The following is a 17,689-nucleotide window of genomic DNA, read 5'->3' on the forward strand; positions in this document are numbered from 1 at the left end:
TTGTTTAAAACTGACTTCAAAGTTTAAACACTGTCCTGTCCCAACAAATAACCTCCCCCAGATGGAATTATCTCAAGTACTATCCTCAGTGCTCTGAATACCACACCTGCAGTCTTTTAATTCAACATTTATAAACTTTCCAAAGGGAAATGATAGATTTTTTTCCCCCGTTCCCTAATTTATGCCTTTTGGAGAGTTGAGTTTACTGCAAGAAGAGAGTTCTATACCTGGGGTGAACTTATAGATGTTTTAGAAGAGTTAAAAACTGGCATTAACATTTCTATTGTGCTGATTATCATGAGAGAAAGAAATCATAAGGAAATGAAAAAAATCTGAACAGCTACACATTCAATAACTTTTAAAGTAAAAATCATACCTGTAAATACAGATGCGAGGTACAGATTGGGCTCAATTTGTGTCCGATCCATATCACCTGGGGAAGCTATGATTTAAAAAAAAATTTTCAGAAGAAAATCAGTTAAACACAGAAATACTCATGATTCATTCTTAGTCAATAAAAATAACACAAACCAAATGTACTCCCACAGTTACTCTCATAAAACCAGGTAAACAGAAGCTTGATCTAGTGCCCTTAATGTAAAGAAGGAAGTTAAACAGCTGAATTTTAATGACTGTTGATAGAAAACTACTTTACCTAATGGATTATCATCTTTATGCACCAAAGTTGAGGGAAAGGGGAAAGCAAAGGATCATGAGAGAATTTGCAATTTGTATTAAACAGAAGAGACTCATGGGCCATTTCTTCCAAGGTTAAAAGTTTTCATAGATTCTCACACCTAAGAATTTAATCATTAACAAAAAGAAGTGTAAAATTTCCCTTCTCCCTAGGCTACCCTGGGGCTTACAGCTTAAGACAATCTATGTGAAACAACCAATAAAGTTGTCAGGGAGCACAGAAGGGCAATACACTATTAAACCAAAGCAAAATTTTAATATTAAAATAAAATAGATTGGGGGGAAATTCTTTTTATGGCCAGAGAATTAGCAAGTAGAGAAAAGTTAAATAATTGAAGAAAGAAATCTGTAGCACATATAGATCTCAAACCAACAAGGTACCTTGGATACCCAGGGCATGGACCCATGTTGATGCTATTAATCTGTGCTCTGAAATATAGTCAATCAATAACCACCAATAAATGTTATTTCAAACAAATTCTCAGGGCAGAGTGATATGAAAAAAATTGTAACATGGTATAATCAGTATTTCTTTCCTAATTTTCTCAAAGATAAAAATCAGTCATCTCTCAAGCTGCTTTTATTTTACAAAAATTTCAGGTGGATTTTATAAGCAGATAAGATATTTAAATGAACAAGAGTATAAGCATTATATATATCATTACACTGAACAATATATTCTCACTGGCAACAAACATTCATGTTAAACTATTGCAGTTATACTGTCGAAACTAATAAAAATTAATGGAATGCAATACAGATTAATGAAGAAAAAATTAAAGCCATAAAATTAGTTTTAGAAGAAAACATAGTTTTATAAACATAACATTTTGGACAAATACAATCACTTGTATATTTGAAATCCACAAATAGACCATAATTAAATAACCAACTTTGATATAGTTTTAAAAAATCTTTAAGTGCATTAGAAGAGCTTGCTATGATCTTAACTACTAAATGCTATCTATGTTCACATCCCCTTTAAGTTTCTGAGAGCTAGGAAAAGAAGGTATTATTGCTTGGTCTCTCCGGCTTACTAGAGATACCTTTCAGATTGTATACAGGACATATAAAACAAGGGTATCAGTACCACCTCAGAGACCCCTTTCATTGAAGAACCATTGGTTTTTAGCAAGAGAGTATTACTGACCTAATTGGCTTGATAAAGGATCTTAAAAGAGTATGTCTGTCACATATGAGAAGTGTACATACATGGGAACTATTACATATTGTTGTTGCTGTTGTTAAAAACATAAGCAAAACTCTCCTCAGCCACAACTTGGGGAGAATCTTGATTTCTGCAATATCTCCTAACAGTAAAAAAAAAAAAAAAAAAAAAAAAAAAAAAAAAAGTGCCATCATCTCAATATCAGAGTTGACTATTTCTAACTTATTCAAGTAGGAGCTTCATAATTCTCACTTGTTGAATGAGGTTTACAGGAAGGGTGAGTATTGTGCTCTGTAGTTTAGGATTAAAGTCTGAAAATTGCTTATCAAGTTTGTAGATTCTTACAGTTCCTCATCCTGCTACTTAAAATTGAAGAAACATACTTACTGACATTTAAGTCAAAGGATGAGGAGAAAATTTCTAATGATTTGATTTATAAATTTCTATGGAAATTTTAAGTGGGTAATATTGACTAGAAATTGAGTCATAAATTATCAATGAATATAATTTATCTTTTTACCTTTACCAAAAAGAGCAGATTTGTTAGCTTTTATTTAAATGTTTAAAGATATCAGTGATTTTGGCTTTGGAAATAAGACTCCTAGGCTGGGAAAGTAGGGATACTACTGAAAAGGTATAAATGAAGACAAAGGGGGCTACTGGGATTGAAATACTTGTATGTACTGTGCTGCTTCCAAACACCTTACCTCAATATTTTAGCCTTTTATTTTAAATAATCATTCCAAATCTTGTGGCTAGATGGTGCCAATTGAAAGTAAGCCATGTTATAGTGAGTGCACAAGCTTTTCAAATGCTGTATTTAAAAGGATAGGAATCTGGGCTTTATAATAATTGCACTCTTATATTTAAAAAATTTTTATTTTTGACTTGAAAGTTTATTTCTGGCTCTTTAATGCTATCTTCAGTAAGAATCATTGGTCTAGCAATATTTAAATCTATAAATATTTTTAAGATTATTTTAAATAAATTCTTTATAAATTATCTAAGAATGGTGTATAGTACTTTAGGGCTATTAACTGTAAAACAAGGCTACAAAGATGAGGATCCCAAAACACAAATTGTTTAACCCACATAACAAAACATAAATTTTTAAATGGATGATACCCAGAATTTAAAACAAAATCTAATAAGGAGACATCTAAAATTAGTAACATTCAGGATGGCTGCATTTTAATACTAAAATGAGTCCACTGGAAAAAAAAAACAACAGGAATATTATTAGGGGACTTGAAAATATATAGAAAAACATTAGCACATTTTAAACAAATAATCTGGCCAGATCTTCCAAATTAAGTTACTCATTGGTTACACATCTAATAGGTATATGAACTCTTTCAAATAATAGCATTTTCAGAAATAGCATCTTGGCAGCATAACAGTATGTATCCAATTGTCAAGAAATTATTAGGGAAATGCTGATTCAGCTATCCTGCATGCAGATGACAATTTATTTGAATAATGTAAATTTAATTATTAAAGCTCATTAAAAGGCATTCAAGTACTTCAATGTAGTGCTATGTGGTGTTATGACAGAGAGTGTGCCTGCCTTTTAGGGGCAAGAATGTCTAGAAAGACATTCCAGCATTAAAATTTGGTTGAGAACTGAGCAACTCTACATTTTAATGGACAACTTTATCTGCAACACACTTCCTGTTGGTTGAACAGCCTGTGAAACAGCTACTAAAACAATTTTCTCTCTGATAATTCTTTATAAAAGCATAACATAATGGTTTAAAAGCGCAAAGAATCTTAAAAATTACAATAGGTTTGCCTCGAGGAAGAAGCCATATATGCCATATGAATGACTTAAGTTATGTGAAGTACAAATCAAGAAAACTCATCTAGGTTGTAAGAAGCCAGAATAGTGGTTTTATGCTTGTGGGGTTAAACTGTGGCTGAAAAGGAATGTGAGGGTCTTTGGAGGTGTTGCCAGCGTTCTCTTTCTTGAGCTGGGTACTGGTTGCACAAGTGTGCTCCATTTATAAAAATTCTCTGAGGCCGGGCACGGTGGCTCACGCCAGTAATCCTAAAACTCTGGGAGGCTGAGATGAGAGGATCGCTCAAGGTCAGGAGTTTGAAACCAGCCTGAGCAAGAGTGAGACCTGTCTCTACTAAAAATAGTAAGAAATTAGCTGGACAACTAAAAATATACATAGAAAAAATTAGCCATGCATGGTGGCACATGCCTGAAGTCCCAGCTATTCCAGAGGCTGAGGCAGTAGGATCACTTGAGCCCAGGAGTTACTGTGAGCTGGGCTGACGCCACAGCACTCTAGCCCGGGAAACAGAGTAAGACTGTGTCTCAAAAAACAAACAAAAATTCTTTGAACTGTATAATTATGATATGTATACTTTTCTGTATGTATATCATTCTTCCAGCAAAAGTTAAAATTGAAAAAATCCGATAGGTTAGTTTCAGCAATTAAAAGGTAACAGTTTTATAGTTTTAAGCTTTTTTTCCAATGATGAAATAGCCTTACTAAGCTTAGTAGGTAGCTTTTAGCATCAAGTGAATAGTTATTGCTAAGCCATAGGCCATACTGATGACTACACAGATAAATTCCCTTTTATATTATTTTTCTTTTCTTTTTTTTTTTTGAGACAGAATCTTACTCTGTTGCCCTGTGTAAAGCGCAGTGGCAACATCACAGCCCACTGTTACCTCAAACTGCTGGTCTCAAGCGACCCTCCTGCCTCAGTGTCCCAAGTACCTGGGACTACAGGTGCGCACCACGATACCTGGCTAATTTTTCTATGTTTAGTAGAGATGGGGTCTCACTCTTGCTCAGGCTGGTCCCGAACTCCTGAGCTCAAGCGATCCTCCTGCCTTAGCCTTCCAGAGTGCTAGGATTACAGGCGTGGACCACTGCTCCCAGTCCCCTTCTATATTATTTTTCTTAAAACCTTGAATACCAGTGAGCTAAAATTATTAAGAAGTAGAAGGTAAGTTTTTGTTGTTTCGAACTCCTGACCTTGAGAAATCCACCCACCTCAGCCTCCCAGAGTGTTAGGATTACAGGCATGAGCCACCACGCCCGGCCAAGTTTCTTATTTGTTGTTGTTGTTTAACTCTCACAAGGCTTACTATCTAAAATACTTTATGACAATTAGCCATTTGATTTAAATGAAAGCACAAACTCTAATCCAATTTTAACTAATCTTGAAAGCATTTCTGAAATCTTAATACCTTATATAAATGCACATTTAATCCTTTTTTTAGTAACAGTTTGCTCTTTCAGTTTATGTCTATGAAGCAATAATATTATAACTACACTTACACTCAACTCTTACTCAACAATAACTCGTATAATTCTAATTCAACCATATTACACTATGCCACAGATTGTTAGAGAAGGTCACTATTATAATAATCTTATAAATGACATTTGATAACTAGCAAAGGTGAAGGCAAAGTAACTCCCTAATATTTACTAAGCACTTTGAAGCTAAGTGCCTTTATAATCTACAGACAGAGAACCTATTTTCTCAGATGGAAATCCATCCTAAATATGAAAACTTCTCTCAAATTATGGCCTGATTATTTTAGTGATTACCACTAAAAATACCTTGTATTATCTGTGTATCCTTTATAGTGGGTTTTGCCGTATCTTGCCATCCCTAACTCAATTTGAAAATAAAAATTAAATGTGACATATAGTGACCAGTTCACTTCCCCAAGGCTAGACCTGGTAACTTTTGAAAGAGTGGAGAATGAAAAATGAGCTTTCAAACACAGGAAGCCACCAGAAAATAAGAACAACACCATTCTATATCCTTAAAATAAGAGCTTTAAAGATTTTCTGTTGAATAGTAAGTTTCAGGGCAAGGGGGAGGAAGAGAGAGGGTGGGTTTCTGCTGACTGTACACACGACACCAATGGGAATAGGGGCCAGTCCAAGTTCTACGTTACCCTTATTCTGGGTAATAGTTCCAAGCTGTGAGGCACAGCTGTATAGGCCCTGCCAGCAAGGCCATTGCAGCAGTGCTTTGATAGCATGGGGCCCCTAAGTGTCAGGCTATAGAGAAGGCAGCAGTTGTTGGCTGTGAAAACAGTCTGATACAAACCAGATGGGAACTTACTAGATGGGCAACACAAAGGAAAACAATTGGCTCATTCAACAAAGTCAGGCCCCTGCCCCAGAGAATTCACAGAAGACAATAACAGTCACCCAGCATTGACACAAACAAGAAGCAGCCATGTGGTTACAGTTTAAAGAATTGTTTTTCCTTAGACTAAACAAAGTTTTGATTTCCAATTCTTGTATTCATTAATTGTAGTTTGGTGTACAGGCCATTTTGCCAAAGACAAATATTTCATTTACACAACATATACCTTTGTGACACCAAGAGAAATATATGGGGACATAGAAACTAATTTTGTGCTGCTTCCTGTAAAGTGCTATGAACATAAGCTAAGCTATTTCAGGAAACTGGCAAATTTAGAAAATGATTGATCATGCTGACACAGTAATTAGAAAATATCCAATCTACTATTTCCAGGACTTCCTAAGTCTTGATTAATGTGAATGTAGGCAGAATGACATAAAAGGCAATAATCACAAGGCTTCCGGTAGAACCACATTTCTACCTAAGTTATTTTTTCTGATTTCATTAAATGATATAGTTTTATTGCAATTATATTCACAAGAAAAAAGGGCCATGTTTTCCATAACCTGACTGTATGAGTGAGGCTCATCACACAAGAAAGTACCTGTCCCTTCTGACAAGTATAACAAAGACTAACAAAGTAGATTTTAAAATACTTTTTGGCAATAACATTTCACTTAAAGACTTTTGTTGGGATGCATTCCACAACAGAGTAACTTATATTACTATTTTAACAAAGAGTAAATAGCATTCTAGCTTAAAATAATTCACAATTACATTTCTGCTATTAGAAACCCTAGCACAACTTTGGCCTCTGAATTTACTACCAATTTAAAAAAACACACCCAAGAAAGTCTTAAATTTATAATCACCAGTCTTAGGTCATAGATAAGGAGCCCTTGGGGAGACTCTGAAAATAATGAGATATATTTACATAGCATTTGTTATGCACATATTTAATAATTTATTTTATAATTAAATGACCCTGTTTTATTTTGTTTTTAATGATAAAAAATAATAATTAGATTTCTTAAAAAAAAAGACATCTACAATATCTGTGGAACTGCGAAAATGACTGTGGTAAATGAGACACAACTTGGGTTCCCAATTCATAGTTGCTGCATTGTCAAGATTATCCCCACTGACACTTCGTATCCTAAAAGCTGTGGCTGAACACTTACAGACACCTTTCCTGTACCGTTAGATCTTTCATCTCATGCAAGGTAATTCTGAAGTAAACCAGAGAAACAGACGTGGAGTAACAATTTAATACATAGGTTGATGCCATCCTAAGTATTTGCAGCCATAGGTATTTTCCCCTGTACTCTGCTGCATATGTATATATACTTACAAACACCTTTTTTAAAAGTCAAAATTGGTTTGTGCAACAGTGCTGGATAACTAATCCTTTTGACTAAATTTAATCGTCAAATCCAAAAAATTGGTTTGTGCTTATGTTGTTATAAACTGAATCCCGTGTAAAAAGTAGGAAAGGAAAAAAAGTAAGAAAACATGTTATTTAAGTCTTATAAAAGAAGGACTAAGCATAAATGCATCCATCATCAATGTATCAATTCTGTTAAACACTTGTTAAAAGTTTTTCTCAACATTTTTCTCAGAGATGAATGAAACAAGGCCCCTGTCTCTAAGGAATTTAGAGTCTTACTCTCTAGATGCAGGCTGTAAAAAAAATCATCATAAAAGGTATGATGCAAGACACAGGGGATATTGTCAAGTGTTTAGGGTGAGGGTTGAGAAGGACTAGAATTACGAAGTGTATACGGTTACAAGTGACCTTAAGAATTATCAAGACCTATCCCATCTCATTCTGCAGATAAAAATAAGTGATTCTGTTTATTCCATCCTCAGTCCCTTTCCCCCATTTGTCTTTCTCCTTTCTCAACTGAGCTTCATCTCTCATTTCCTGTTCTTTCCTCCCTCCTCTTCATCTTATTTATCCCCACATTTCCCTGCTTTCTATTCTCCCCTTTCCTTTCTCTGTACTTATTCTTTTCTTCTGTCAGGACTACATCTTTCTCCCTCTACCTATGTCAAGGGTAAAAATGAGAAGTGATCAAGGCTGCAAGTGGAAAGGTTACCTTTATAGAGGAAAAAAGCACAACTAACTTTTCAAGCCAAAAAGAAAAATAATCAAAAGATTAACATGGAATCCTAAGAAGTTGGAGCTAGAGTAGCTATAAATACTCACCTATGAGAGTAGACTTTACAAAAGTATATATTAAAACAGAATTGAAGGAGTAAAGTTGAGACCAGGAGTGTGGGGAGAAGGACTGGGATAAGTGTTATTTGGGAGCTAAGATCAGTATGAAATTAAAAAATTACTGGGGAAAGGCAAAAGTACAGTTCAAACTCTGAACCATAGTTTGCTAACTGGCTACAATTGCACAAATTGCATCTTCATTCCAGCAGGAAACAAAAATCAGAGACCCTTGAAATTAGGAGAAATACAGAATGGGGATTAGTGTAAAACAAAAAGACATGGAAATCTTGGATGGTGAAAAGAGTACTTAAATGGGTAACTATGTAGGTCAGGCATGACATGGGGCCTCAGGAATAGCTAGCCAAGAAGAATAAAACTGAGTGAATGAAGGTCCCAGTACATGTGGGGGAAAGAATATATGAATGAAGTGGCTCCATTTAACTGATGCAGTATTTGCCTCCAAAGATCTGCTTTCTTGTTCTGTTAACTAACCCAGCCAGATCAATTAGGGGAAGAAAGAGAAAAGAAAGCTGTATCCCGAATAAGACAGCTGTATCTACACATTTCAAGGAGCAAAGCTGCTTATTATTCACCAAAATAAAGGTTCTTCTAAAAACTGAGGTTTCTGAGGAAAAAAGAAAAGCTAGGCAGGATGATAGGCAATAAAAAGCCATCTTGGAAAACTCAGTCCTGGCGAATTAGTATCCAATATCATATAGATCCAAGTCTTCATCACTTCTACTCCTTAAAGGAGATGGCCCTATGTAGGAAATGCAAACAGGAGAGGAAATAACTTGAATTTTCCTAAGACTATATACTGTAAGCAATGAGAACTGTTTAAAGACAATCCCTAGATGCTCTTCTTTATAAACAGGTGTCATAAATACCATTCAAAAATCAATACAACGTGCCTAGAAGATTTCACATTTCCAAGGTCAAATTTTAATTTGTCTCTCTTACCTCCAGTGTCTGTCACTATCATTTGCATTTCATCTCTAAATCATCACAGGTTTGCTTTGGTATGACATATCTTCTAAGAACTGAAATTAGGCTTGAATAACATGTTTTTACATGTTTTACATATGAATTACATGGGAAGAAATATGGCATTTGTTATGTGTTTTATGCAACAAAGGGAAATCTTAAGAGATTTTTCCTACTTAAAAACATGGCAATGATTTTTTTATAAAGCTACCAGTGTTAAGCTTACCTAGATGATGTTAGACCTGTGGTTGGAATGGAGGCAGGGAAAAAGCTGGGCCCAAAAATTTGCAGCACTTTAAATAAATAAAATCTTATTCTATATAGCATTAGCAGTAATAGTGGTAATAATAGTAAAAAGAAAAAATATGGACAACAAACTTTAATCAAATTAAGTATTAATTTTCTATATAACAAAATAAAATATGTATACACAAAAGAAGAAAAATGTTTGTTAAGAACATATGAAGAAGATTATTAGTGATGACAATGAAATTGTATTGTCTTTTATCATTAGAGTTTCAGTGGTTTTTTCCCTAAGAAATTTAATACTTTTTTAAAGCCTTCATGGGTACCCACAGTGCCCCAGTCTTAATATATACTTTTAATCAGGATGCCACAGTTTATACATAATTGTTGAACTCTTGAGTCATCAACTTCTCTTTTGGATTTAAAAATGAGAGAATTGTTGATAGAATGCACTTGGCACTTGACTAAAGTCCTCACCCGTTAATAGATGAATTATAGATTAGAAATTACCCTGGTTAATAACCTTCACTATATTTAGCTGTCCAACATGTAAATTAATGGAGAATTACATAGAATAATCTAAGGTATATATGTATAAATATATTTATAAGATATATATACCATATTATATATATCTTAAATATATTCACTGAAGAAGAAAAAAATTATTGAAAGTCAGTTTTTCTCCCTAACACTATATAGAACATGTACCATCTCTAGCATTTTCTTGCCAACATCCTTAAAGCTCAGGACTAATACAGGTTCAATTCTTATCTGTTAAAGGAGAGTTGGTTATAACATGAGTATTTAAAAAGGAGAGACTTCCTAGAGACAGTCATACTGATAGTAGCTAATACTTTCACAGTTCTTAATATATGTTACACATATATTAAGACATATCAAGACATTTTTGTCTTTAACTACCATATCAATCAAATGAAACAGGTATTACGGATAAGAAAAGCACAAGGAGGTTAAGTATCTTGTCCAGCTCCAGTAAATACTGGAGCTATGATTTGAATCCAGGCTATCTGACTCCAGAGTGCATGTTCTGTGCTGTAGCCCCTCCAATTCTACAGTAGAAGAACAGAAGTCACCAAAAACAACTGAAGTCATTAAGCAGTGTTTCTCAAAGGGTGGTCCTTCCTCTTCTGCATCCAAATCATCAAGGGTACTAGTTTAATACTCATATTCACTAGTTTAATATTCATATTCCCAAATAACCAGAGTCTGGGATCTACATTTTAAATAAGTACTCCAGGAGATTTTTACATCTGTTAGAGTTTGAGCAACACTATATTAGAAACTAACAAACAATCCAGAAGTGGGTTCATCCTACAAGTATAGTAAGTCTATATCACTTCTCTGTTCTAATTTATTTTGAATTGAAATAATCAAGTTTTTCCTTTATGCCAATATATGAACACAAAGCGTAGAACTGGGTAAGTGGAATAATCTACTGTTATCCTGGTTAAAATGGTCTACCTAATTTTTATTTTATTTATATAAAACTGGCCAGGCATGGTGGTTTAAGCCTGTAATCTAACACTTTGGGAAGCTGAAGCGGGAAGATCGCTTGAGGCCAGAAGTTTGAGACTGGCCTTAGCAACACAGAGAGACCCCATCTCTCCAAAAAATAGAAAAATTAGCTGAGTATGGTGGCACGTGCCTGTAGGCCCAGCTACTGGGGAGGCTGAGGCAGGAGGACTACTTGAGCCCAGGAGTTTGAGGTTGCAGTGAGCTGTAATGAAGCCACTGCACTCTAGTCTGGGTAACAGAATAAGACCCTGTCTCAAAAAAAAGTATATAAAACTAAAATCACTAAAAAATTTAAGTAAATGATTATTATGTTGATTATAAGAATAGTATTTATAATACATTAACTCGTAATTGTTAATTTTATTTGGAGGGCAGTGTTGTATAATAAAAATAATACTGAACTAGAAGTAAGATCTGATGCTACCACTAATCATAATTATGACCTTTGATTCTGTTGAACTGGAGATGGTACCTCTGTTCCCAAGACTTAAGTATTTACCTCATTAATACCAAAACATAAAAATTTTTAGCAAATCTACATTTACCTCTGTGATATTTTATAAGGTTAAATTATCTTTTTTTTTTTTTTTTTTTTTGAGACAGAGTCTCACTTTGTTGCCCAGGCTAGAGTGAGTGCCGTGGCGTCAGCCTAGCTCACAGCAACCTCAAACTCCTGGGCTCAAGCAATACTACTGCCTCAGCCTCCCGAGTAGCTGGGACTACAGGCATGCGCCACCATGCCCAGCTAATTTTTTCTGTATATATCAGTTGTCCAATTAATTTCTTTCTATTTATAGTAGAGATGGGGTCTCACTCTTGCTCAGGCTGGTTTCGAACTCCTGACCTCGAGCAATCCACCCGCCTCGGCCTCCCAGAGTGCTAGGATTACAGGCATGAGCCACCGCGCCTGGCCTAAATTATCTTTTAATGGCTGTTAAATACAAAGGCTAACAATGAAATGGAAATTATTTTTAGCACCAAGTAAAAATGTTATAGAAATCCTTGAATAATATTCAGTATCTTATTTAATAGATTTTTCCATGTCAATCTGTCATTTTGCTCAGAGGGACCATTGTTAGTTATACATATTTGTCTGCTTAATTATGTAATTCTCTCTATATATGTATATTCTCTATCTCTTAAAGCAAAGGTGTAAATCCTTTCAGGTAGGAACAAATAGTTGAAATAATCACCCATGTTTAAAAATCCATTAGTGTGCCAGAGAAATGTCTTTTCTCATATGGATTATGCCCTCACCTCTATCCAAACATCCTCACATAAAATGTAAGAAATGTATATACACAAAAAAAATCTGCAAGTTGACCTAACACACTTGCTGCCACGTGTTTATTTTTTCAGCACTGTCTGAAAAAAGTAACAATTTGACAGTATGATTGTAAAAAGATGTTTGTCTTTTCATATTTAATAGTACTCTAACAAATTGTTTCTGAGATACAGTGTTTTAAAGAAATTATTCTTCTCAACTACCCCTTTCTTCTTGTTATCCCTTGAGAGCAGATGATTGTATCTCATCCCTTTCTGTAGATCCACAGCCCCTTCTATAGTACTTTGTACAACAGGGATGCTAAAAAAGGTTGACTTAAGAATCAATGTACAATAGAATATTATTCAGCCATAAAAAGGAATAAAGTAATGATACATGCTACAACATGAATAGACCCTGAAAACATTACAGTAAGTGAAAGAGGCCAAACACAAAAGCCACACACCATATGATTCCACTTATATGAAATGTCCAGCATAGGCAAATCCATAGATACATAAAGTAGATTAGCGGTGGTTGCCAGGGACTGCGGGGTGGGGAGAATGGAGAATAACTACTAATGGGTATGAGGTTTCTTTTTAGGGTGAAGAAAATATTCAAGAATTAGAGAGTGGTGATAGTTCAGCAACTTTCTAAATATACTAAAAATCACTGAGTTGTTCACTTTAAAAGGGAGAATTTTATGGTATGTGAATTATATCTCGATTTTTAAAAAAATGAGTGAATGAATGCCTACATTATTTTTCTCTCTCATCTGAAGTTCAAAAAGATTGCCCACAGACTAATATATAACCTAATTTAACTTTCCCCACCGTGGGCATAGTTTTGGCTGCCCTTACCCTCTATTCAACAAATATGTCCACAAAATTTATGTTAATATTATAATAGAAATAAGTCTTTTAGAAAAGCAAATAAAAATGACTTTAAATGATTCCACTGTGGCTATTTGCACCACTGTCTACATTCAAAGGGGGAAATATTCTCATTTTCTCTCTTCCCTTTTTTCTATTTTATTGTTCAATAGCAAATGACATAATCATTAAATTCAATTCAATGAACACTACTGTTCACCAACTGTGTACCAGGAACAGTGCTACACTGGGAAACAAACTCTCTTAAGTAACAAACAAGATAACATATCTTAACAAAGAAACACGTCACAAAACTATCTCATATATTATTTTCTCTGAAATTTTAAATAATCAGTTTGGGGAACACACAGATGATAAAGGTAGCTCTTGCCAACAAGCTTTTAAGTTACACAATAAATATTCATCAAATGTAAATTCAATAAATGGAATAAAACAAGGAAAAGAGTATCAGCTTTGGCTGTGCGCGGTGGCTCACGTCTGTAATCCTAGCACTCTGGGAGGCCGAGGCAGGAGGATCCTTTGAGCTCAGGAGTTTGAGACCAGCCCAAGCAAGAGCGAGACCCCGTTTCTACTAAAAATAGAAAGAAATTAATTGGCCAATTTAAAATACATATAAAAAGTTAGCCGGGCATGGTGGCGCATGCCTGTAGTCCCAGTTTTTCAGGAAGCTGAGGCAGTAGGATCGCTTGAGCCCAGGAGTTTGAGCCTGATGCCATAGCACTCTAGCCCAGGCAGAGTGAGACTCTGTCTCAAAAAAAAAAAAAAAATATCAGCTTTGCAATCAGGTAGATATGGGCTTGAATTCCAGATCTTCATTTTCTAAATTGTGTGCTTTGGGGAAATTAGTTAACCTTCATGAATCTTATCCTTCTCTTGTAAAATAAGACTAGTACTATGTGCATGGCATGGTTTTGTAAGGAATAAATGAAATAATAACATAGAGTATGCCTAGCAAGCCTCTAGTAAATGGAAACTATTATTAAGATTATGATTATGTTCAGGGAAGAAAAAAACTAGAGACAAAGGGTGGGCTAAAATGAATAAGACATTTTCAATTGGAGGTTCAGTAAGGACTCAGCAAGATGGAGTTGAAATGTTGAAGAATAAGTAGCAGATGAAAGTGGAAAGAGAAGGAAAGGCCAGGTGAAAGAAAGATAACGCACAAAGGCATTGAGGCTTAGAAGTGTAGAGTGTGGAGAAGGTTCACAAAATGTTTATTGAATTGAACTGAGCTGATTACACTTTACATTGGATGTGCCAGGAAAAACCATACATTTTTGAGCTGACAGTTCTTTCTTTAATCTAAAAAAATTTTTTACTCTAAAATTTTAATCTAAAATTTTTTAATCTAAAAAAATTTTTTTAAACAAGAATATTTTCACTGAGCACTGTAGATTCATTTGCATGTACAATACCACTTTTTCTTTGTTTCCAGTTAGCTATTAATTACAAAACATAAATGTTTCAGACTTTTAGTTTGAATGGAATGTATTTTGAAATAAACACCTGAAATCCAATTTACACTATATTAAATATATAATATATTATAATAATATATCAAACTATCTCCTCCTAAAAGTTAAATATAAGAAAAGGATGTAAGACTAAATAAATGTAATATACTCAGTGTCACATTTATATACCTTTTAACAACAAACCTTTCATATCTTCCCAAGTAATGAACTTTTAGTACAATTAAGAAAATTCATGAGAAAAAGAAGTTTTACACTTAGTAATATTTATGTTTTATTGAACCATAATTTATAACCAGTAAGATTAACCCTTGAAAATCCATAGTTATGTAACCACCACCCCAATCAAGATATAGAACATTTCCACATCCCAAAAAGTTCTCTTCTGCCATTTATAGTTAAACTCTCCTCCTTGTCTATAGTTTTGCCTTTTCCAAGGTATTATATAAATGGAATCATACAGTATGTAGTCTTTTGAATTTAGCTTTTTTCACTTCTTATAATGTAGGTGAAATTCATCAGTACTATTGTGTGTGTATGTATAACTAGAGTTCATTTCTTTTAATTGCTGAGTACTATTTATGGATGGATGGATGTAACTACAGGTTGTTTATTCATATACTTGTTAAAGGACATTTTGGTCAATTCCAATTTGGGGTAATTATTAATGAAAGTGCTAAAAACATTTTAGTACAGGTTTTGTGTGAATGTAAGTTTTCATTTTTCTTAAATGGATCATATGGTAAATTTCTATTTGATTTAATAAGAAATTGCTATGTTTTTTCCCAGGTGGTTGTCACATTTTGCATTCCCACCAGCAATGTATCAGAATTAGAGTTGTTCCACATCCTCATCAACTGTTTCTTTGATTTCAGTAAACCTAATGGATATTCAGTGGTATCTAATTTTTAATTTGCATCTCCCCAATAACAAATGATGTTGAACATCCTTCCATGTGATAATTTGTCATCCATATATGTTTTTTGGTGAAGTATCTGTACAAATCTTTTATTCATTTTTTAAATTGGGTTGTTTTCCTACAGTTGAGTTTTTTAAGTTTTTAAAGTATATTCTGGATACAACTTTTTCATCAGAAAGTGAAATTACAAGTATTTTCTTCCAGTCTGTGATTCGTCTTTTTCATTCTCTTAACACTGTCTTTTGAAGAACCAAAATTTTTATTTTAAGTCCAATTATCAATATTTTCTTTTATGAATTACTGAATTATGATTTTTCTGCAATATCTTAGAAATCTTTGTCCAACCCAAGTTCACAAAGATCCTCTCCTATATTTTCTTCTATTAGTTTTGTAGTTTTAGGATTTACATTTAGATCTATGATCCAATTTTGAGCTTATTTTAGTACATGTTTGTGAAATATGGACCAAGGCTTATTTTTTTTATATATGTATGACCTTTGTCCTAATATCATTTGTTGAAAAGATTATCCCATCTCCATTAAATTGTCCATGCTATTTATAAAACTCATTTGTTCATAAATGTGTGGACTATTTTTGAATTCTCTATTCTATTCCTTTGAACTGTTTGTTATTCTTTATCCCAATATCACATTGTTCTGATTATTATGGCTTTGTAATAAGTTTTAGAGTCATATAGTATAAATCTCCCAGCTTTATATTTCTTTTTCAAAGCTATTTTGGCTACTCTGGGTCCTCTGCGTTTCCTATGAGTTTGATTCAGCTTGTCAATTTCTACCCAAGAAACCTTGCTAGACTTTTCACTGACATTGCACTGAATTTATAGATCAATTTGGAGAGAATGTTTCATTCTGCCTTGTCCCTTTGGCAAGGTTTGTGCAGGAGAGTTTCCCAGCACTCTCCCAGCAGTAAGAGACTTCTAATGGTATTGATAAAAGAATGTGGGCCCAAGACTATTTCCTTCCTCTTCCTGTCTTTTTCTTTACCCTTCCCCCGGCCACATTGGGTTTTCACCTATACCCTGGAGGTGACAGATGTCCTGACTCTTCTTCCACAGAGGCTTAAGGCTTTTGTTCTTACAGAAAAGGGTCAAAATGGGGCATCTTGTTTTTCTGGTAGTGACAGTCACTCCTCTCTTTCAGGCCTGTACAGTGAAGGAGACTCTCTCCAGCTTTTTGCCTGCCCTCACCCCCCAATCTTTCTCTAGAGGTCTGTGGAGAAGAAGCCTACAAGTAGGTGTGAATTTCCATTATATCTGTGACTACCAATGGTTCTATACTTGGCATTTAGCAACCTGTTAAAAAGTTTAGCCAAATATTTTTCATATGCTTGATTGGTGCCTGGTATCTCTTCCTGTGACTGTGTGCTCTGGCACAAGTGAGACAGTGTTTATATCTCACATCTTTTGGGAGGAGTCTGCCTTTCCGCAAACTTTGGGCCACGTAGTTGCTCTGTAACATAAACTCTCTTATGGTTTTAAGAACATTATGATTTTATAGTTTTTCTGACATTTTATTATAGTTTGGTGGAAGTGACACTCTTTCTACTTTCCTCATCCTAGGTAGAAACAAAACTCTCAAATTCAGCAACATTACAAAGTGAATTTCTCTTTTGTTAATCAATAATAGTATGGATTTGTGGAAGACATATTTATTCAGACAATGTTTGCTATACATTTGGATTCATAGACTTTTGGCAAACTTATTAGCCTGTGCCCATCCCCTCCCTATCCAAGATCCACATACATAGTTTTGAAATCATTATTTATATTAAGATTTTTAAAAAACTTAAAATACTTTTAACTATGGTTTTAAAATTATTAAGATCACTTATAATCTGATAGCTATTATAATTTAGCCATATTTTAAATACAAATCCCAAAATTTACCACTTTATTAAAAAAGAAAAATGATTTCATTGGTACACGTGGTCAGAAATAGCTTCTAAATATATATAAGCTTTGAATTTCCTAATTCTCACATATTTAAAGCCACGGGTACTATAGTGGCTAGGAATTAAATTTAGGACAATGCCAAAAAGAAACATTTGTGATTCTGTAAGTATATTTCCCATAAAAATGCAAACTGATTTTGACAAATTATGGCAATTACATCTATTGCTTTTAGCACTTTGATACATAT

General features: G+C 34.1%; 1 protein-coding gene across 5 annotated transcripts in view; it reads right to left on the reverse strand.

Annotated features, from left to right (window-relative positions):
* KIAA0586 (KIAA0586 ortholog) overlaps nt 1-17,689 on the reverse strand; it is a 131,906-nt gene that overhangs the window by 9,282 nt on the left and 104,935 nt on the right. For all 5 annotated transcript variants that reach the window (XM_076004001.1, XM_076004004.1, XM_076004003.1 and 2 more), the window contains one exon: nt 377-442. In XM_076004001.1, the coding sequence (XP_075860116.1) occupies nt 377-442 (66 nt within the window). The remainder of the gene's footprint in view (nt 1-376; nt 443-17,689) is intronic.

Source organism: Microcebus murinus, chromosome 6, assembly GCF_040939455.1.
Source record: "Microcebus murinus isolate Inina chromosome 6, M.murinus_Inina_mat1.0, whole genome shotgun sequence".
Taxonomy (NCBI): domain Eukaryota; kingdom Metazoa; phylum Chordata; class Mammalia; order Primates; family Cheirogaleidae; genus Microcebus; species Microcebus murinus.